This window comes from Lytechinus pictus, chromosome 11 (assembly GCF_037042905.1).
Source record: "Lytechinus pictus isolate F3 Inbred chromosome 11, Lp3.0, whole genome shotgun sequence".
NCBI lineage: Eukaryota > Metazoa > Echinodermata > Echinoidea > Temnopleuroida > Toxopneustidae > Lytechinus > Lytechinus pictus.
The window spans coordinates 35,228,506-35,251,626 of NC_087255.1; the positions used below are offsets into that span (position 1 = coordinate 35,228,506).

Consider the following 23,121-nt stretch of genomic DNA (forward strand, 5'->3'; position numbering starts at 1 on the left):
TTTCAAAGTGTAAACTTTTTTTGATACGCACTGTATATCATGAAGTACTTGACTTCAGTGTTTGATATGCTTGAAAATACATGTACTTGATACAAGTTTTGCTACTCGAGTTTAGTATCGTAAATTTGGGTGACAATTTCATAAAGAATTAAATTTTTGATAAAAAAGTAAATGAAATCAGGTGTTCGGTAGAAATGTGTGGAGTCCACGTTCGTTAATGACACTCATCACCATCTCCGACAGTTATCATCATCTCTGACATCAGTTTCACCAACATCATCAACAGGAAAACAACTTTCATTTTGGTTTCAGGAACAATTTGTATTAAGTACTAATACAGTTTACAATACACATGTATAACAACATACTAAGACTTAAGACATGATAAAGAGACACAAAACACACAGATTCCTATTTCTATAAAAAGAAAAGAAAAACAATAATTTGAGTTGTTTATTTGAAATAAATATATCACAATTAAAAAATACACTTAGGGAGACCTGGGGAGAGTTTTATGAAAGGAATTGCCATAGTATAGTAATATGTGCTTATCAGCAAATAAAAATCAAGGAGAGTTGTCAGAACGGACTTGTCAGAGAAACAAAATATGGATGAAACACTCTTCTGCCTAGAGAAATCAAATATCATGGTACAGTAGTTAAAATAATGGAATAGCTACTCAGCCCAAATGGATTACTTGCCCCAAGAAAATATTTGAGGTTTGTTTACTAGGGTGAAGATAAGGGCCCTGATTCACAGTATAATGGTAAGCTTACCACTCATGGGTGTCTTACATTGAATCCTTGATGGCACAGAAGTTACCATTGGATACCAAAGTCAACTTGGTCTTGGTGTTACTCTTGGAATCCATTGAATTGATAATTCATTCATGTTTTACTGTTTATTCATTTACATGTATGGATGGTGACACACAATATACGCCAGACATGTATATACGACGTGTATATTCACCCCCCCCCCCTTTTTTGGGAAAGCCGAACCGACACCGGCTCGGACTGATTCTACCCTTTGGATATGGTTTGAAGCCGGCATCAGGCTAGCAACAATCCCGCAAGTGGATTCAGGCTGGCTTGACCACTTAACTAGAAATGGTGAACAATAGTTAAGAACCATGCACATGGTGGGAGTGAATAATATCACATGTTGACATGAAAAGGCAGGTGACTTGTGTCACATGAATAGGCATCATCAAGGCCTTAACCCTAAATCTCCTGGGGTATTTTGATTCTTGTCATTCCGGAGGGGGAGGGGGGGGGGGGCATTATGGCCCCCCTTAAGATCTCAGCTGCGGATTGCGCGATCACAACGAAAATTTGCATGATGGTAGAGAATGACATAATCTACCCAGTTGCATTGGTAAATTTCACTGAATTCATATCTTTTGATTTTATATGAATTACTTATACTATTTTATACATGAAATCATACTTTTTGCTCTGATTCACTAAATGCTCCTAAAATGCTGGTGAAAATATTCTTTATAGCATTCCTAACAATTGTGAATGAAAAGAATTCTGGTAACAAGACCGATTTCTTCTGTATTTTATTGTTTTTTTTTATTTCTTATGTATTTCTTTGTTTTTTTCAATGGAAATCATTCCAGACTTAATTCTGATCATAAACAAGGCAAAATTAATTAAGTTTAATCAGTAAAAGTAGAAATAAAGTGATACATTTATGAATTGTGGCTAATACATACACAATCTGCATTGGATTTGTACATAAAATCACGTTTATGAGCAATTTGGGGTCTGACACGCACTTACATAATGTAGCATAATGTGGTAACCGCGTACCGCGGTGTCACAAATTTGATCTCAAAATTTGTGCGAGACTTGAAAGTAAAAAGTCAGAGAGCGGCGAGGTAAAACAAGTGGAATGCCTCTAGCTGTCTCGCCTGCATCACGTGATTCAATATAGCAGCAGTGCTGATTTTGATAACTACTATACTGTAACTCGCACAAGATGTTCAGTGAAAACTTGGTTACTCTTATTTCCACGTTTTATGAACTAGACCAATACACTTAAAGAGATATGATGGCAATTCAACAAATACCCCCAACGTGGCCAAAGTTCTTTGACCTTGATCATGTGACCTGAAACTCGCACAGGATGTTCCGTGATACTTGATTAGTCTTATGTCCAAGTTCCATGAATCAGATCCATAAACTTTCAAAGTTATGATGGTAATTCAACAGATATCCCCATTATGGCCAAAGTTCATTGACCTTTGACCTTGGTCATGTGACCTAAAATGTGCACAGGATGTTCAGTGATACTTGATTACTCTTATGTCCAAGTTTTATGAACTAGACCATCACACTTTCAAAGTTATGATGGTAATTCAACAGATACCCCCAATTCGGCCAAAGTTCATTGACCCTAAATGACCTTTGACCTTGATCATGTGACCTGAAACTTGCACAGGATGTTCAGTAATACTTGATTACTATTATGTCCAAGTTTCATGAATCAGATCCATAAACTTTCAAAGTTATGATGGTAATTCAACAGATACCCCCAATTCGGCCAAAGTTCATTGACCTTAAATGACCTTTGACCTTGGTCATGTGACGTGAAACTCATGCAGGATGTTCAGTGATACTTGATTAACCTTATGTATAAGTTTCATGAACTAGGTCCATATATTTTCTAAGGTATGATGACATTTCAAAAACTTAACCTTAGGTTAAGATTTTGATGTTGATTCCCCCAACATGGTCTAAGTTCATTGACCCTAATGACCTCTGACCTTGGTCATGTGACATGGAACTCAGGCAGGATGTTCAGTAATACTTGATTAACCTTATGGCCAAGTTTCATGAACTAGGTCCATATATTTTCTAAGTTATGTTGTCATTTCAAAAACTTAACCTCAGGTTAAGATTTGGTGTTGACGCCGCCGCCGCCGTCGGAAAAGCGGCGCCTTTACATGTAGTCTCACTCTGCTATGCAGGTGAGACAAAAATGTTGCGCAGCAGATAGATTGCGAAAATTGTCGAGGGGTGCAATTATGCCCTCCCCCCCCCTGGAGAATTAGGGTTAAACCATTATTACTAGGGGGATTATCATCTAAAGCCCCTTTCACAATTGACGTACGACCATTTGCGACCTTTTGGTCGTGCGACAGGCTGCAACAGGCATCAATCGCTAGTCATCTCATAAGATCGCACAGAGGCTTTCACAGTTGCAACAGCTGTCGTACAACAAAAACAACCAGTAAACCCCGTTGCACGAGTAAGTCGCATATGCTCTTATTGTGCTCGTACGATCACATGCGAGTGTTGCACGAGGGATTGCGAGTGGAACGGTCGCATACATGCGAATGAAACGGTAGTGCAATGTTGTAAGCCGTTGCGATCGGTCTTGCAACAGTCTTATGGCCCATATTATTATCGCAACCAGTCGCAAGACAGGTCTCTGTACATGTAGGTCGCTTGCATATGTGCAAGTGTTGCACGACCTCCAGTCAAGTAAATGCGACTACTTAGTTGTGCCACCTCTCGCACCAAGTCGTACAACGTTGAACAACACTCGCACGATGATCGCCCGACCGATGGTACGACCCCGGGTACGGCCTGATGCGAGTGAATCGATCGTGTTTGATCGCGTTCGGATTTTGAACATGTTCAAAGTTCAGATGTGACCAGTCACGACCACCTCGAGTTCGTGCGACCGTCTACAACGACTGCGAGTGCTCGCAAGACACCAAGAGATCGATCGTGCAACAACAAGAAAAAAACTGTTGCAGGCGGTCGTAAACTGGTCGGACGTCAATTGTGAAAGGGGCTGAACGGTCGCATACATGCGAATGCAACGGTAGTGGAATGTAGTAAGCCGTAATTTCGATCGGTCTTGCAACAGTCTCATATTATCGCACCCAGTCGCAAGACTGGTCTCTGTAGGTCTCCAGCACATGTGCAAGTGTTGTACGACCTCCAGTCGACTAAATGCGACTATACTTAGTTGTGCCACCTCTCGCACCAAGTCGTACAACGTTGAACAACACTCACACGATGATCGCCCGACCGATGGTACGACCTGTTGCGAGTGAATCAATCGTATTTGATCGCGTTTGGGTTTTAGAACATGTTCAAAGTTCAGATGCGACCAGTCACGATCACCTCCGACCACCTCGAGTTTGTGCGATCGTCTACAACGACTGCGAGTGCTCGCAAGACACCAAGGGATCGATCGTGCAACAACAAGAAAAAACTGTTGCAGGTGGTCGTAAACAGGTCGTACGTCAATTGTGAAAGGGGCTTTAAGGCGGCTTCAAACCCCCATGCATGTCTAATGGGGGCCAAAGTCTTCGGGCATATAATATCCTATTCTTTGTAAGTGTTTAAATCATGCCCCTCAGTGGAGTCAACATTAACATAGCCTTTATTGAGGAAAGAAGTGATAATGGCAATTACATTTATGATGATGATGTTTGACCAAGATGGTGATGTTTACATGTACAATCCAATAGTCGCTTCCAATGGAATCCTTTATTTTGACTGGATGCTGAGCCCCATTAATTTAGCGGGAAAAGTAACAGCTATTCCTTTCTGGGCTCTCCAGGCCCACCAATAATCCAAATATGAAGAGATATATCTTGCCAATTTTGTCCTTATCATTTGTAAATTATGATGACCAGGCTAGAAATATTAAATGGCTACTCCAGGCTGACAATTATGTGATATGGTCAGATCATCAAACAACACTGATTTTTTTCATTGTTGGATGAAGAATGATAAAGTTATGATGATTCAGAGTTTCGCATTATTTCGGTGAGACATTTATATGAATGTCTTCATGAATATGCAATGAGCTAGCTAATAATGGCATCTTCACCACTTTTCAGTTGGTAGTTTATTATGCATGTACATGTACATATACAGTATGTTTGTTCAAATTTTCCCCCAAGGAAGTATAAATATGATTGATTACTGATTTAATGTGTGAAATAATTAAATATATGCTATTTTCTTTTCCAAATATGACATGTTTTTACAAACACATATGCAAATATGAAATACATGTAATGTTGATTTCATGTAATAATAAAAGAAAAATGGAAATGAAGATATTAAATCATCAGCGTATCTATTGCGTATTCATGATGGCATCCATATGACTGTTCTCATAAAATATTGCTGAATCTTAACCTTCAATAACTTCATTATTTGTTATCAGATTTTGATAAATTTGACTACGACATTTGACATGACTATGGTCAACAAGGCAGAACTTCTCTATTAGGAACCCACATGACACCATGTCTTTCTTTGTCATTATTTTATACCTCTTATATTCTTAAGGTTAAATGAAATAATAAAGCAAAAACAACAATAATAATATCATCTTTTTACTTTATCTAACCAAGGGCCCGTTGCAGTAAGAGTTGCAGTAAGAGTTGCAATCAATCGCAACGCTAAAAATCATGCGCAGCTTGATTTTCAACCAACCAACGGCGTGCATTTGGGACTTGCGATTGATTTTTTGATTTGCATTTTTAAGCAACTCTTTCTGCAACGGGCCCCAGGTCAAGTAATACCTTTTTTGCCCAAACAGTAAACTACACACACAAAAAATCACGATAACATGTATCATTCATGTCCAGGTTCTCCATAAATACAAATGGATGAAATTTGATTACAGTACCGGTATATCACAAAAACTGGCCTAGTACTACCCAAATATGGCAGTTGCGCATTGGGTAAATTTCTATGGGCAGCGGTAATGGCTAAAATTAAACCGCCAGGTTAAGTGGAGCCAACCAGCCAATTTTTCCTATGGTTTCTTTTAAAGTATAAAGCTACCAATAAATCAAGAGACAGAGATCCATGAAAGATAAGATTCAGTAATATTGAAACAGATTATTTGAATCAGAGTAATATCAGATGAGAAACAATTTGTTTTATTACTTTTATAAATGAATTCCAGAGGACAGCACAATAATTTTTCCAAATTCCCCCCCCCCCCAAAAAAAAAAGTCATAAAATTTGAACTGAATGGTTTCAGTTTTAAACTCTAAATTTCAAATTATACATGTGTAAAAATGCAAAGGGAGGCATCAGGAATTTTTAATGGGGGACCGTGCAAAATGACCAAGGGGGATGTCATTTTGTTCAATAATATGGGTTATACAGTGCGTCCCAGAAAAAACGAAACCAAGATTTAGCGATGATTTATCATAACTTAATCATAAATAAAAAAGACAAATGACCTTTCAATGTAAAGCTTAGAATCTCCTCTTTCATCTGGTATTACTTAGATTATTCCTCATTCACGCATGAGTGAGCAGAAACAACTCGAAGAAAGGATGCCAAAAACTCATTTGGCGGGGGGTATCTGAATTTCAAAAAGAAAATCACATGACTAAAAAGTTCAATATCTGCTCTTTTCTTTTAAACTTAAATACAGAAAATGGTCAAGAAGTAGAAAAGTTATGATCCCTCGAAACAATGCTTGCATTTCCATAATTTCATTAAATAAACATGTTTTCTCTGGTTTCCCACAGAGGCTATCGCACGGTAACAAAAGACTAAATGCATGGCTGATCGTCAACAAAACAGAGTGTCGAGTGAGTTTGAACGCCAGCCTGTAAAACCTCTTCATTTTATGAAATTATTGAAATTCAAGCCTTATTTCAAATAACCCGAACTTTGTTATTTCTTGATCATTTTCTGTAATTGAGGTATCAAATTAAAGAGTAGATATTGAACTTTTTAAAAATTGTGTTTTCTTTTTAATACCTAGATACAGCCCGCCAAGTGACTTTTTGGTATCCCCTTTTCAAATTGTTTTTGCTCACTCATGCATGACTGAGAAAAAATCTAAGTAAATCTAAGTAATTTCAGATGAAAGAGGAGATTCTAAGCTTTAAAATGGTAGGTCATTTGTCTATTGTACTTGTGATTAAGTTATGATAAATCTTCGATAAATCTTGGTTTCGTTTTTTGTGGGACGCACTGTATACACACACAATCCATATCTGACTTCTTGATAGGACCTAGTCTCTATTCATTTTCTCCTTCTCTTTTTCTTTGTCATCATTTTCTCCTCTGTTTTTGTTTTGTACTACTTTACCAAGCGAAGGAAGGCATTCGCCCTACATTTCGACGCCCCTGCTATACATGTGTATGGGCGGACATCCTAATGTTGTCTTCCTAAAGCCTGCGCAATGAAACAGGCTTGTAAAAGTTGAGATGAAATTAACCCGCTTTATCCGGCTTCCTGTTACGACACATTTTGAACATTTGGTAATCTCTATCACTTGTGTAATATCTTGGTCGCTTTGTTCTTTGACTCATAAAAATTAGCCAGCTATTACATGTAGGTAGCTTTAATACACTCCACTATCTCAGTGGTTTAATTTTTGCCTCATGGCTGCCCATACAAATTTACCTGAAACTTACACAGCCTTTAATGACAAGCCCCTAAATATGAAAATATAAATAAAGTCAAAATACTTGTTTGTAGTATAAGCATATCCAAAAACTTTAAGTACCATAAAAGCAGCTTAAGATTACTGTTAATAATTTTCATGAAAATTTTTTACGCATATATATATATATATATGTATATATTACACAGAAAATCTTAATATATAAAGTACAAACAATGAAAAGTACATTCATATAAAAATATAACATTTACTCAATAATATAATTGCCACAATCTACGATGGATAATATAGATTTTGATTTGTGAAGAGAGAGAGAGGGAAAAAGAGGTAGATCTAATATCATGTATATATGATAATCACAATAATGGTATCCCTAAAGAGAACTAAAAAAATGTAACCCTAATTTAATTGGACTATTTCAGACCAGCATATTCTAGAGGGGGGGGGTGGGAGGGGTCGATTTAACCCCACTGATTGAGCAATCATGCAAAAAACTTTATGATGCACATTAGTGTCTGAAATTTTGTTTTTGCCTTTAACTCACTTTTTAATAGCTAGTACAATGCTAATCTTTGATGAAAATATCAATGTTTAAATTTCTGACAAAAATCTTTTTCTTTTTTTACTTTTTTGTTTTTCATTGTTTTTGATGAATTTGTTAAGGACTCTTTTGTGATTATAAATAGCCCAATATAAATTCAATAAAATCCAGCATTATTAAAATCATACCTTTATGATTTGTGGTTAAAAACACAATTTGCATTGACTTTATACAAGAAATTACATATCTGAGCAATTTGCAATTGAAACCGCTTTCCCAGTCGTCGCGAATTTGGTCTTTAAAAGTTGCGCAAGAATTGAAAGTAGAAATTAGTGAGTGGTGTGGTAAACAAAATTTGCGCAGTGGTGTAGTCACAAAAATTGTTGAGGGGGTCAATCCCCCCCCCCCCATTACAATGTAAATTTGGGCAATATAATGAAAAGGCAAATTATATGGGCAAGAATGGTTTGAAACGAGTTGAAAAAGTTTACAAAATTACAAGTTGAAATACACTTTCTATCTCACAGTGTATTAATCCGACTTTAAAGTCACTTTCCAAAGCTACTAAATTCAAAGAGGTGGCAAGAGAGAAAAAATTGAATCTGTAATATGACAATGATTATTACATCAACAAATTTGTTCTTTGTAAAGAGCACCTCAAGCTGATAATATATTGCCTAAATCAGAATCTTTAAGGACCAAAGAAATCTGTTCCACTTTAAAATAAGAGGTACATTACATGTTCATAAAGATTTAAGTATGACTTTAAGTCGCACTTAAATGGCGGCGCTACATGATATGCAACGTACGATCTTATTGATAGATATGCAGTGGTGCACGTCCTCATGACACGATCTACCAGAGCGGTCCAGCCTTTTATACTGTACGCAACTCGGTATTTAAGTGCGACTCTAAGTCATACTTAAATCTTTGTGAAACACCACCCTGGTCAGTAAAAACACTTCCCCAATTTCAAAATGTGGCATTATTTTGGTGAAACAATTTTTTGTCCATGTATGTGAAAAGCTTTTGTTTACACATACATTCCCCACGACAGTAAGTATTACTCTCAACAGTAAAAAACAACTTTTCTTTCCTAGAACATAAAAATCCATTCGCAAGGAACTTTCCTTTTTTTTTTTTTTTGCTGCCATACTTCTCAAGTTTGCTTGGTCTGACAATTTCATTTATCTTTATGTTTGGATTTGAAATCAATAAAAATAAACTTGAAACTTTACACAAGATCATCCAGGCTATCAAAATCCTATTCAAGTGTACTTTATTTTAACCCTACGAGAGCCAGGTTGTATCTCACAGGGTTGGATCCCCCCCCCCCCCCATCACTGCCAATCACGCAAACGCCACAAAAAATTGCAGTGGTACAATATTTTGGTTTTTTTTTCTTATATATTAACTTGTTCTTTGTCTTTTTTTATCATTTTTACTTTTTTTATTCATTCATTTTTTTTTTTTGGGGGGGGGTGGGTCGTCTTTATTTTGATTATTAATTAGACAAAGTAATTGAGTTTAATCAACAAAAGTATAAACATTACCTCATTTATGAAACACATTTTGCATTGGATTTTGTACTTGAATTAATATATTTAAAAGTAATCTTGGGTCAGACAGAGGCCTATATCTCTTACATCTTAAGAAATGTTGCTCAATTTCAGATCGTCACACCGATCTCAAATGTGTGAGAGTTATGGAATAATGTGGCACCAGCTTTTTGCGTTGCAGAATTATCACGAGGATGGATCGGATTGTCCTGAATCAGTAGTGACTAAAGCATAGCAACTACAAACCAATAGACAATATGCTATTCAAAATAAAGTGATTCATGAAGCTTTGATCTGTCTCAGGTCAGCAGTGACTACAGCATGAGTATACATAAACATGACGATTCATTTTATGATCAGGATGTTTAAAATTGCACATATTTTGTTTATCTACCCCGACACACAACAAAGATTACCTCAAATGGCTTGCACAGTTTTATATTTCAACAATGTTCACTGACAACTCAAATACCAACCAAAAATATTTTCATAGAATAAAACATTGTAGTGAAAGACTACTACAGAGAGAGACTACAAGCCTAATATCTTTGTGAAACATTACCAAGCTTATGCCCAACAATACATACTGCAGGAGTACCTTAACCCTACATAGCTGGGCTGTTTTAAAGATGCATATCGGGGGGGAGGGGGGTCAAAATCAGCCCCTCCCTCCAGATCTTGGTCGTTTATTGGACGATCGGAACGAAAATTGGGATGCACGTTACCCACACCCATGACGTACATGTAACCTCTAGATTTCAATTGTACCTATATTATTAAAATTCATTTTTAATTATCATAATCATTGCACAAAATCATAATTTGGCAGTTTATCTTTACATGTATAGCCCCAGAACTGCTAAATTTTGGTCTGGACATGAGAAAATTGTCAAAGGTATACCAAGAAAATGTCAGTTTCCTTCTTTTTATTATGTACTTTGTTTTTTTATTTCTTTATGTATTTCCTTGTTTTTTTCGACTTTGTGCTTTTCATCATTTCTTTTTTTGATGAAAATCGTGGGCAACACTGTTTCAGTTAAAACTAACATGCCATCTATTTCATTTAATCGGTAAAAATAAAAAGTGGAATGCCTCTGGCGTTCTCACCTGCATCACGCGATTCAATATAGCAGCAGTGCTGATTTTGAAAACCACTATAACTCACACAAGATGTTCAGTGATACTTGGTTACTCTTATTTCCACGTTTTATGAACTAGACCAATACCCTTACAGAGATATGATGGTAATTCAACAAATACCCCAAACGTGGCCAAAGTTCATTGACCTTACATGACCTTTGACCTTGATCATGTGACCTGACACTCGCACAGGATGTTCAGTGATACTTGATTACTCTTACATGTCCAAGTTTCACGAGTCAGATCCATAAACTTTCAAAGTTATGATGGTAATTCTACAGATACCCCCATTATGGCCAAAGTTCATTGACTTTTGACCTTGGTCATGTGACCTAAAATGCGCATAGGATGTTCAGTGATACTTGATTACTCTTATGTCCAAGTTTTATGAACTAGACCAACACACTTTCAAAGTTATGGTAATTCAACAAATACCCAAATTTGGCCAAAGTTCATTGACCCTAAATGACCTTTGACCTTGATAATGTGACCTGAAACTTACACAGGATGTCCAGTAATACTTGATTACTATTATGTCCAAGTTTCATGAATCAGATCCATAAACCTTCAAAGTTATGATGGTAATTCAACAGATACATGTACCCCCCAATTCGGCCAAAGTTCATTGACCCTTAATGACCTTTGACCTTGGTCATGTGACGTGAAACTCATGCAGGATGTTCAGTGATACTTTATTAATTTTATGTATAAGTTTCATGAACTAAGTCCATACATTTTCTATGTTATGATGACATTTCAAAAATTTAACCTTAGGTTAAGATTTTGATGTTGATTCCCCCAACATGGTCTAAGTTCATTGACCCTAAATGACCTTTGACCTTGGTCATGTGACATGAAACTCAGGCAGGATGTTCAGTAATACGTGATTAACCTTATGGCCAAGTTTCATGAACTAGGTCTATATACTTTCTAAGTAATGCTGCCATTTCAAAAACTTAACCTCAGGTTAAGATTTGGTGTTGACGCCGTCGCCGTCTCGCTGCCGTTGGAAAAGCGACGCAAATAGTCTCACTCTGCTATGCAGGTGAGACAAAAATGATACATTTCTCAATTTTAGCTATTTCCAGAATTGCATAGGATTTTTATACACGATCATGTTTTGTGGGCAATTTTGGGTCTGACATGCAATGCATGGTTTCCATTACTGCAAATGGTCTAGCGCACAAAGAGTTAATGATAAAAGTAAATGATGTCAGCTCAATCTCAATTCATCTTCATTATGATGATCATTCAAGAAAATCTCAACCATCTGTAGCTGCATACTCTAGTTTACGACCCAATTAATCGATCACTATATAACTAGGTCAAATGGGGTGACTTCGGTCTTCGCTGAAGAAGGCAGCTGTTAGCAGCCAAAATTGTTGAGGTAACTCTTTGGATTTTTCTTTGAGAGCAAAAGATTAAATTTTACTTATCACAAAGATTTAAAACATTTTAATAATAATGGATATTAACCAACTGATCTGCATATTCAAGCCAAAGCAACACAGGTCACTCAGCACAAATGCAATGCACAGCCCATCCAAATTTTCCTGACAAAATGTCACAGAAACTATGCAAGATTTCAAATCTACAGGCAAAAAACACCAAAGAGAAGCATCACATGGGATTCTGTGTCAATATCAATGCAGTCAAACCTAAAAACTTTCTATGCTTATAGACAAGGCTCATCTCTGTCTATAACAGCAAGTCACTCATTATGTCAACAACTTGAAGCACAGCATCACCATTCATGATCCAGTTGCTTAACAGGCCTTACCCTACTTGACACAAACCAAGAAATATCATTTATGAACTAGTCTCTCAAAGGTAATCAAAATCCGACAGCAAAAAGTACAACAATAAATTATAATGCTTTGACTGTCAGTTAAAGTCACTTTAAGTTCATTAAAATATTCTCCCATCATTCATGATTATTTATAAGTTGTGAAGTTGGTTTCCCCAGCAACAGCCGAAGACAAATGGTATTTACTTTTTCCTGTTTAGAGGAAATTGAAATTGGAGTATTTTTTGCAACCTATATAATATTCATTCACATATTTTGAAATCAATTAAATATAACATAAATTCAAATATGAAAAATAATATATACCAAAAAATATAGTACCGGTAATCAACATGATTACTAATACGAATAACCACCTGTGGCGGGCAGAGGCTTTAAAATCCATTAAATAAATGAGTAAATCCCACATAAAAATTACATTTTCCTTCAAGTTCTCAATATTGACAGATAACATGTACATAAATTATAGATATCAAGTAATTAAAACAACCTAATAGTTGGGCATTTTGTGATAAGAATTTATTTTTGCATAAAATGTAGAGTAAAATCTATTTTGATGTATCTTGAAGGATTAGCTGTCTGAGTAAGCAGGGGGTGCAGATGGGGTCACATCACTAGAAGAGTATTGGGCAGAATCTGGGTATAGCATGGAAGGGGGTGCTGAAGGGTAGGCAATATCTGGGTCACCATATGATGAATATTTCCCAATGTCATCGTACGATGGAGGTGGGAGCTCAGGTAAACTTGCATCCAGATTGGTGGGATTCTCAGGAATGGATGTCCCATTGGATTGAGCAGTGTCCTCATCGGTTGCTCTTGTGATATTCCCCAATTCCAATGGTCCTTCAATTCTTGTGTTGCTCACTAACACCACATTTGGAGGTTTCTTCTTCTCTTTTCTTAAGCAACAGCAATAGAAGCAACATAATCCAACTAAAGAACCAATGACGATTCCAGCTATTGCACCACCAGATAGACCACCACCTGTAATAAAAAAAATATATCATTGTCAATATCTTTGTATTTTTGAAAGTACACTACTGATTGGATGAATGATGAACCTCTCATTCTCTGGAACAAAATACTGGGGGCAATCTCACCAATAATTGTGATTACAGTTAAGACAGATTTCATGAGAAAGTCTGTATTTAACAAATAATTATCACTATATACCTGTGGGTCTAGAGCTGGTACAAATAAAATAAACTTCATAAAATCACAAAAATCCAAGCTGAAAAATGATCAGAAGTGCTCCAATTTCATGCTTATTTTGCTAATTCTGTAGTTGATAAAATTTCAAATTTCACATCTTTACATCCATTTCCTTGAAATTATTTTGATCTGGTTTGAAACTATCAAGAAAATTAACAACATTCTCTGCTTTCCTGACTATCAAGATCATGTTTGTTTATGTCAAACTAAAATATACCAGCATGAATATATACATGAGAGTCAAGAATATGCCACTTTTTGCCAAGCAAAATACAACTTCACTATTACTTATTGAATGGAATCCTTGATTTTGATTGGCTGTTGATTATCATTACCATTGAATGGCAAATTCAACAGAATGGTAACTTTTGTGCAACAGGGCCCAGATTACTGATATTATTACTGATATTGAACTTAAATACTGTATTAACGTTTTTGCCCTAATACTAACTGATTTTTAATTTGATTAGCACTTTTATCTTATTCAGATGATTAGCACTTATCTTTTATTCAGTCTTGATTGAGGAAAAGTTCAATAATGAATACATACTTCTGTTCAAATCTACTAAATTCATGCGCAGGGTTAGACCAATTCATTCATTTGAATCAACCCTAGTACTAGTACATGGGCCATCTTGGCCCATCCACATTTTCCACAATAACTCTACATGTATAAGGTTCAATATACAAGAACAGGGGAAACTGTGGAGTCATGTGAACTTATATAATATTATGATTGGTGGGAGGGGGGGGGGGGCACTCAGTATACATGTACCCTTGACCACAGACCTACATGTGCAGAGAGCCCATCCCCCAGGCATAACAAATTTGGTCTCAAAAGTTGGGCGAGATTTAAAAAACAAGTGGAATGCCTCTGGCAGTCTCACCTGCATCACGCGATTCAATATAGCAGCAGTGCTGACTTTGAAAACTACTATAACTTGCACAAGATGTTCAGTGATACTTGGTTACTCTTATGTCCACGTTTTATGAACTAGACCAATACACTTACAGAGATATGATGGTAATTCAACAAATACCCCCAACATGGCCAAAGTTCATTGACCTTACATGACCTTTGACCTTGATCATGTGAACTGAAACTCACACAGGATGTTCAGTGATACCTGATTACTGTTATGTCCAAGTTTCATGAATCAGATCCATAAACTTTCAAAGTTATGGTAATTCAACAGATACCCCCATTTGGCCAAAGTTCATTGACCTTTGACCTTGGTCATGTGACCTGAAATGCGCACAGGATGTTCAGTGATACTTGATTACTATTACGTCCAAGTTTCATGAATCAGATCCATAAACTTTCAAAGTTATGATGGTAATTCAACAGAAGCATGTACCCCCAATTCGGCCAAAGTTCATTGACCCTAAATGACCTTTGACCTTGGTCATGTGATCTGGAACTCAGAACTCATGCAGGATGTTCAGTGATACTTGATTAACCTAATGTTCAATTTTCATACACTAGGTCCATATATTTTATTAGTTATGATGACATTTAAAAAACTTAACCTCAGGTTAAGATTTTGATGTTGATTCCCCCAACATGGTCTAAGTTCATTGACCCTAAATGACCTTTGACCTTGGTCATGTGACATTAAACTGTATTACCTTATGGCCAAGTTTCATTAACTAGGTCCATATAATTTCTAAGTTTTGCTGTCATTTCAAAAACTTAACCTTCGATTAAGATTTGGTGTTGACGCCGCCGCCGTTGGAAAAGCGGCGCCTATAGTCTCACACTGCTATGCAGGTGAGACAAAAATAGGTCGGTGAGCGGCGCGACTGAAAAATTTCACCCGGTAGATTTATTGTGAAAAATGTAGAGGGGGGGGGGGGGGGGGGGGTGGCGGAATCCGCCTCCCGGGCCTTTTAGGGTTAAGTAAGTGAAGTAGGCTGATGGGATAAAGGTCATTTAGCCACCCCTCCCTGCATCTCTACCCCCTTCCTCCCCCACACTTCTCTCCTCCTGAGAGACTAAGCTTGGCTAGGCTGGGCAGGAATTAGCCTTCCATTTTTTGTCTCACCTGCATAGCAGAGTGAGACTATAGGCGCCGCTTTTTCGACGGCGGCGTCAACACCAAATCTTAACCTGAGGTTAAGTTTTTGAAATGACAGCATAACTTAGAAAGTATATGGACCTTGTTCATGAAACTTGGCCATAAGGTTAATCAAGTATTACTGAAGATCCTGCCTGAGTTTAATGTCACATGACTAAGGTCAAAGGTCATTTAGGGTCAATGAACTTAGACCATGTTGGGGGAATCAACATCAAAATCTTAACCTAAGGTTAAGTTTTTGAAATGTCATCATAACTTAAAAAATATATGAACCTAGTTCATGAAACTTATACATAAGGTTAATCAAGTATCACTGAACATCCTGCATGAGTTTCACGTCACATGACCAAGGTCAAAGGTCATTTAGGGTCAATGAACTTTGGCCGAATTGGGGGTATCTGTAGAATTACCTTCATAACTTTAAAAGTTTATGGATCTGATTCATGAAACTTGGACATAATAGTAATCAAGTATTACTGAACATCCTGTGCGAGTTTTAGGTCACATGATCAAGGTCAAAGGTCATTTAGGGTCAATGAACTTTGGTCAAATTGGGGTATTTGTTGAATTACCGCCATAACTTTGAAAGTGTGTTGGTCTAGTTCATAAAACTTGGACATAAGAGTAATAAAGTATCACTGAACATCCTTTGCGCATTTTAGGTCACATGACCAAGGTCAAAGGTCAATGAACTTTGGCCATAATGGGGGTATCTGTTGAATTACCATCATAACTTAGAAAATATATGGACCTAGTTCATGAAACTTATACATAAGGTTAATCAAGTATCACTGAACATCCTGCATGAGTTTCACGTCACATGACCAAGGTCAAAGGTCATTTACGGTCAATGAACTTTGGCCGAATTGGGGGTATCTGTAGAATTACCATCATAACTCTAAAAGTTTATGGATCTAGTTCATAAAACGTGGAAATAAGAGTAACCAAGTATCACTGAACATCTTGTGCGAGCTATAGTAGTTTTCAAAATCAGCACTGCTGCTATATTGAATCGCGTGATGCAGGTGAGACGGCTAAATTAATGAGTGAGATACATGAGTTAATAAAATTGAAATTTAATGCATGGGTGAACAGGAATTGTAATTTTAGTGTAGCATATTCATCTTAGTACGGAAGATGTTAATCATCGTGGTAGGTTGAAATCAAAGTAAGAGATAGTCTGTTGTCTCACGATGTGACAAACTGAAATTCATCTTGTGGACCTCAGCAGTGTGTTTGTGAGAGTCAGAGTAATGTGATGGTACCTGTTACAAGCAAGATGGCAAGATATGGTAAGACTTGGTTAAAAGAGGATTCCTCTTCTTTGTGTGCTTTTACAAATTACAAGTGATTTGTACACCTATCCCCTCAACCTCCATTTCCCTGGCTCCCTCTCTCTGCCTCACTTCCTGGATTGTAGCCATATTAACAGTATTCAAAACTTAACTGCCAAGTGACTGGTGGCTGATGGTCATTTTTTTTCATTAAATAATTAACAAGAAATTGACTGATTACGATGATTTATAAAATAATTCATTTAAAAAAAATGAATGTTTGATTGATCACATTGCACATTGATGGAGTTGATTTATTGATAAATCGTTAATTAAATGATTGATTTTCAGAATTGATATTTAAATCAACATTCTGCTCTTGACTTCATGCATACATGAATAGCAATCAGTCTCTCAACAGGAGGGGGGGGGGCTAAATGATTTGTTGACGCTTATTCCATAAAACAACTCCTCCCACTTTAAGTCCTATCTCACCCCCTATTCTCCCGACTCCCATGAGCACATTGCTGAGATCTGCATGACAAAGTTAAAATGCTGCCAAAAAAAGTGCAATTTGTGTTCACTCATGCATTAAAATTTAATCTAATAATTCATGAAATTTACTTAAACAACCAAAGCTGTTCATGATTGATATTAACCCTAAATAGACTGGGCTATTTTGACGCCTAAGAAGATGGGGGGGGGCTGATTCAGCCCCCCCCCCTTATGATCTCGGCCGTCGATCACGCAATCGCGACGAAAATTAGCACGCGAGTTAACCCTAAAAAGACTGGGGGGGCTGATTCAGCCCCCCCTCGACATTTTTCGCGATAAATCCGCCGTGCAAATTTTTTTGACCGCGTCGCTCGCTGACTTTTTACTTTCAAGTCTCGCGCAACTTTTGAGACCAAAATTGTGACCCCCGGGTACCTGGTTCCGAAATTACGCAACAGTTTGTAAGTGCATGCAGACCCAAAATTACTCAAAAACGTGAATTTGTGTACAAATCCAATGCAAATAGTGTTTTTTGCCAAAATTCATACATGTATCATTATTTTTCCTTTTACTGCTTAAAATCAATTAATTTTATCTTTTTTATGGTCAAAATAAAGTCCCCAACAATTTCCATTGAAAAAACAATAAAAAACAAAAAGTAAAAAAAAACACAGAAATACATAAGAAATTAAGAAAACAATAGAATACATAAGAAAATAAATGTGATGTTGAATTTTTTTTTAAATGAATTTGATCAGATGCCTATCTAGAGTATGTGAAACAAAAATTAGCATTTTAGGGGCATTATTTTATTAATTAGAGCAAACTTATGATTTTACGCATAAATTAGCATAATTAATGAATAATGAGATTTTTTGCGGAATTTGATGTTATAGTTTTGCAGATAATGCCATGGGTAACACGCGTGCCAATTTTCGTCGCAATCGAGCGGTCGATGGCCGAGATCATAAGGGGGGGCTGAATCAGCCCCCCCCCCCCAGTCTTCTTAGGCGTCGAAATAGCTCAGTCCATGACGAAATACCTCCATTTGATGACACTATACCCCATTTTTTCTCAATGAATTCTCTTCTCCGAATACGAAAACCATACTGCCACAGGCATGCAATGTAATTATCAAAACACCTGTTTCTTGACCTCGGTCCGAAGATAACACAACAGCCCGAGTGCGGTCCGAGAAAACATGTCGCCATTTTTATTCACTTACTTTCCTTATTTCGAGGTTGATTTTCTTCGTTCGAAATTGAAAATGGTCTAGCATTGAATTTCTGAATACAATATGCCTTTGAAAACATGATTAAATATCGAATACAATAATTTAATTCCGAAGGTCCTTCTACAGGCAGAGAAGACTTACGTAATACACAGCTGTTGTTTATCATTTCGTCCTTGGCTCAACGCTCATAATCTGGCCTGTGGGGATTACCTGGCCAAGCGGGGTTGATCAGGCGGGTGTTTCATAAAGCTGTTCGTGAGTTAAGAGCGACTGCATGGTGATCATGTCTTGCGGTAAATGGTACAAACCATTGGCGATGATCACCAGTCGTTGTTAAAGTCGCTCTTAACTTACGAACAGCTTTATGAAACGACCCCCAGGGCTTGGAAATGATGTTTTAGATTTTCAAATGCAAAATGGGGTGAAATACCGCAGTTTGCCATCTGATCTGCGGTCCGTTTTCAAACGGGGGTAAGACGTAATGCTATTTAGGGTTAACCATGGCATTATCTACAAAACTATAATATCAAATTCTGCGAAAAATCTCATTGCTCATTAATTATGCTAATTTATGCGTAAAATCATAAGTTTGCTCTAATTCATAAAATTATGCCCCTAAAATGCTAATTTATGTTTCACATACTCTAGATAGGCATCTGATCAAATTTATTTTTTCTAAAATTTCAACATCACATTTATTTTCTGATGTATTCTATTGTTTTCTAAATTTCTTATGCATTTCTTTGTTTTTTTACTTTTGTTTTTTATTGTTTTTTCAATGGAAATTGTCAGGGACTTTATTTTGACCATAAAAAAGATAAAATTAATTGATTTTATGCAGTAAAAGGAAAAATAACGATATATTTATGAATTTTGGCTAAATTGCATTGGATTTGTACACAAATTCACGTTTTTGAGTAATTTTGGGTCTGCATGCACTTACAAAACGTTGTGTAATTTCGGAACCGCGTACCCGGGGGTCACAATTTTGGTCTCAAAAGTTGCGCTTGACTTAAAAGTAAAAAAGTGACGCAGTCAAAAAATTCCCTGAGGCGGATTTATCGCGAAAAATGTGGGGGGGGGGCTGAATCAGCCCCCCCCCCCCCAGTCTTCTTAGGGTTAATCTATCACAACGCCCTTAACTTGTTAAGTTCCAAAGGATTCGCCTCTCAAAAACTGACAGAAACTGGAAGGCTAATTCCTGTCCAGCATAATTTTCATGATCCTTTATTCAAAGGCCAAGTCCACTTCAGAAAAATGTAGATATGAATCATTAGCGAAAAATCATACAAGCATAATGCTGAAAATTTCATCAAAATCGGATGTAAAATAAGAAAGTTATTACATTTTAAAGTATCGCTTATTTTTCACAAAATAGTTATATGCAAAATTTAGTCACATGCAAATTAGAGAATCAATGATGTCCCTCACTCACTATTTCTTTTGTTTTTTTATTGTTTGAATTATACAATATTTCAATTTTTACAGATTTGACAACTTGACTAAACCATAAAATGTTGAACAATGGTAATTCCATATGTTCAGGGAGAAATTAAACTTTGTTTCACAGGACAATGGGGAGAAAATTAAAATATTTCATACTTCATATGATAAAATACAAAAGAAATAGTGAGTGAGTGATGTCATTAGTTCTCTCATTTGCATACTGACCGGGATGTGCGTATCACTGTTTTGTAAAATTAAGTGAAACTTAAAAATGTCATAACTTTCTTATTTTACATCCAATTTTGATAAAATTTTCAGTTTTATATTTGTTGGATTTTTCTCTTTTTGTTCAAATCAACTTTTTGTTGGGGTGGACTTGTCCTTTAAGTGGGTAGTGCTCGCTCAAGCATGAATAGTTATCCAACTTTTTGGTGTCATTTGAAAGTTGACTTTATTGGCATCCATATTTTCTACATGTAGGTGTTTTTCTCCCAAAGTGATATATTTTTTTATTTGGCAACCATTTCAAAAGTGTATAATTTTTTTTTTTGACGCTCTGTACAGTAATTTATCTTCACCTGAAACTGAGCATGATACACCAACATCTTCTATATGAGTACAGTCATGGTTTCCCCATCCGTTGTGATTGCAGAACTCCAATTTCTCTTCATCTCCAGAACAGGTCACAGAATCAAGCCATATCTCTCCTGTACCTGTCGTGTACCCTCTTGTATCAGCAGTGAAGTAGCCTGCTTTCCCTGAGAATCCTAACTGTCTGCAAACAACCTGACTATCCACATCATCCCAGTCATCATCACAAACACTCCCCCACTGACCATTATAGAAGATTTTGAGGAGTCCTTCTTGTTCTGTAGGGCCATTGACCAATCGCACTTCTGCAGTATCTACGGGAGTGATTAATACCAGACAGAAGTGAAAAATATTTAAAAAATTAAACAACATTATAGCACTTGATATAAATATTTCAAATCCATAATGCAGGGTATTAAGTGCTGATCAGGCAATTACTATTAATCATCATTAATTTTAATATGGTATTCTAGGTGCTGATAACCCCAGCTTTAGTATAAAATTTACAAGATCAGAAACATAAACCTGAGTGGAGATTGGCAAGTGTAGACTCCTTGCCAAGAAACGTGCCAAGGTACCTCAGATCTTGTGGTTCAAAGTTCAGTGGCTTATCCACTGATGCCTTTTTTAAATCTCAGAACAATCATTATTTTTATGTTTGCGGGGAAACAGTTTCAAATCAAATTACATGCAATGTAATCCACATGTTCAATTGAACAATAAAATATATTATACTACTTTCATACTAACAGCCAAAGTGGAGTTACTCCGGAATCCAGAGGGAGTTACTCCACATTGGAGGGTAGTATGAAAACTCTAGGATTATTTTGATACTGATTTAAAGCGCAGTACTCAACCCATTTTGAGAAGAAAGGTTTTACAATGTTTTAATAGTCCACATCCGAAGTGCGGTATGATGCTGGTATCGCCTCTCTCGCGAGTAACTTCATTCATTTCAGCATGAGGGAGATTCCACACCACACACATATGGCGCGAACTAGCTTGAAAACCCCCGGAAACGACTGTGGATGCACCGCTGTGGAGCTTGTCATTTTGAAATGGGGTGTAATGTCGATGAAAACAGTTGTATTCATTAAACATGAAGTTGATCTAATTGAATACACCAACTAGATAGATTCTCAACAGTGTTTAGTCAAAATTTATGCCTCCATCATTGCCGTTAAAACATTCACCCTAAAAGGACTGGGGGGGGGGGCAACTTTTGAGACATATGGGTATAGCATCGCGATGTCACATGACTTTTTATGAGACAATGTCATGTTGAAAATTGCTCATTTTTATACTTTGTGTATAAAGTCTATGGGAGATGAAATCAATAAAAGGGTGATTTATTTTTTGTTCTCTTTGGTCTGCTTAATTAGGGTTTTAAATTGTTCAATAGTCTCTAATAATGTCCATCAAAAAACAATGAAAAAACAGATGAAAAAAACCTGTGCCATAATCTACAAAACCGCCTGACCAAAGTCTTCCCAAAATATTGCTAAGGATTAATTATGCCATTTCATGCATAAAATTAAACATCTGGTCTAGTAAAAAAAAAAAAAAAAATTTTAGGCCCCCAAACTACTACATTTTGTTTATTAACAGACTCTTTGTAGAATTCTGATCAAATAAGCTTTCAAAAAATCAATACAACATTTTTCAATTTTTTTTACATGTATTTCATTGTTGCTCATCTTTGTTTTTTATTGTTTTTTCCATACAAATCTTCAGTGACTTTATTCTGACCATAAGTAGGATCAAATTAATTAAATTTAATCACTAAAAAATAGAAATGAAACAATTTCCATCAGATTTGTGCACAAGTTCACGTTTTTTAGCAATTTAGAGTCTCATATTACACTTATACAAAATTTCATAACTGCCTACCTGGGGGTCGCAAATTTGCAAAATTTTTAATTAAAAAGTCGGCGAGCGGCATGGTAAAAAATGTGCAGCAGATTTATCGCAAAAAAATGTTGAGGGGGGCATATACAGCTGCCTCCAGGTATCATTAGGGTTAATGCATGTGTCTACTGGGCCCTTAAATCTTATTACCAATTAAAATATGAACAGATAAGATCATCAATCCCATATCCATGCGTATGCCACACTTGAAGTTGGTCTGTCAAACACTGTTCACTTATTACATGAATGTGCCATTTCTGTGTTTTCTGTGGCCTTTGACCTTGATACACATACATGTACTTTGACCATCTTCACTCCTACGTTGATCTGCTATATAAAAAAACAGGACGGATACATGTAGATGAACAAACCAACTGATAAATCAGACACAAACAATGCTTCCTGCTTTGGTGTGCTCA

General features: G+C 36.5%; 1 protein-coding gene across 1 annotated transcript in view; it reads right to left on the reverse strand.

Moving 5' to 3' along the window:
* Positions 1-408: 408 nt before the first annotated feature.
* LOC129272186 (scavenger receptor cysteine-rich domain-containing group B protein-like) overlaps positions 409-23,121 on the reverse strand; it is a 29,036-nt gene continuing 6,323 nt past the window's right edge. The window contains exons 3-4 of the mRNA XM_064106426.1: positions 20,782-21,108; positions 409-13,448 (exon numbers count right to left, since the gene is read on the reverse strand). Coding sequence (XP_063962496.1) covers positions 13,036-13,448; positions 20,782-21,108 — 740 coding nt within the window. The 3' untranslated portion in view covers positions 409-13,035. The remainder of the gene's footprint in view (positions 13,449-20,781; positions 21,109-23,121) is intronic.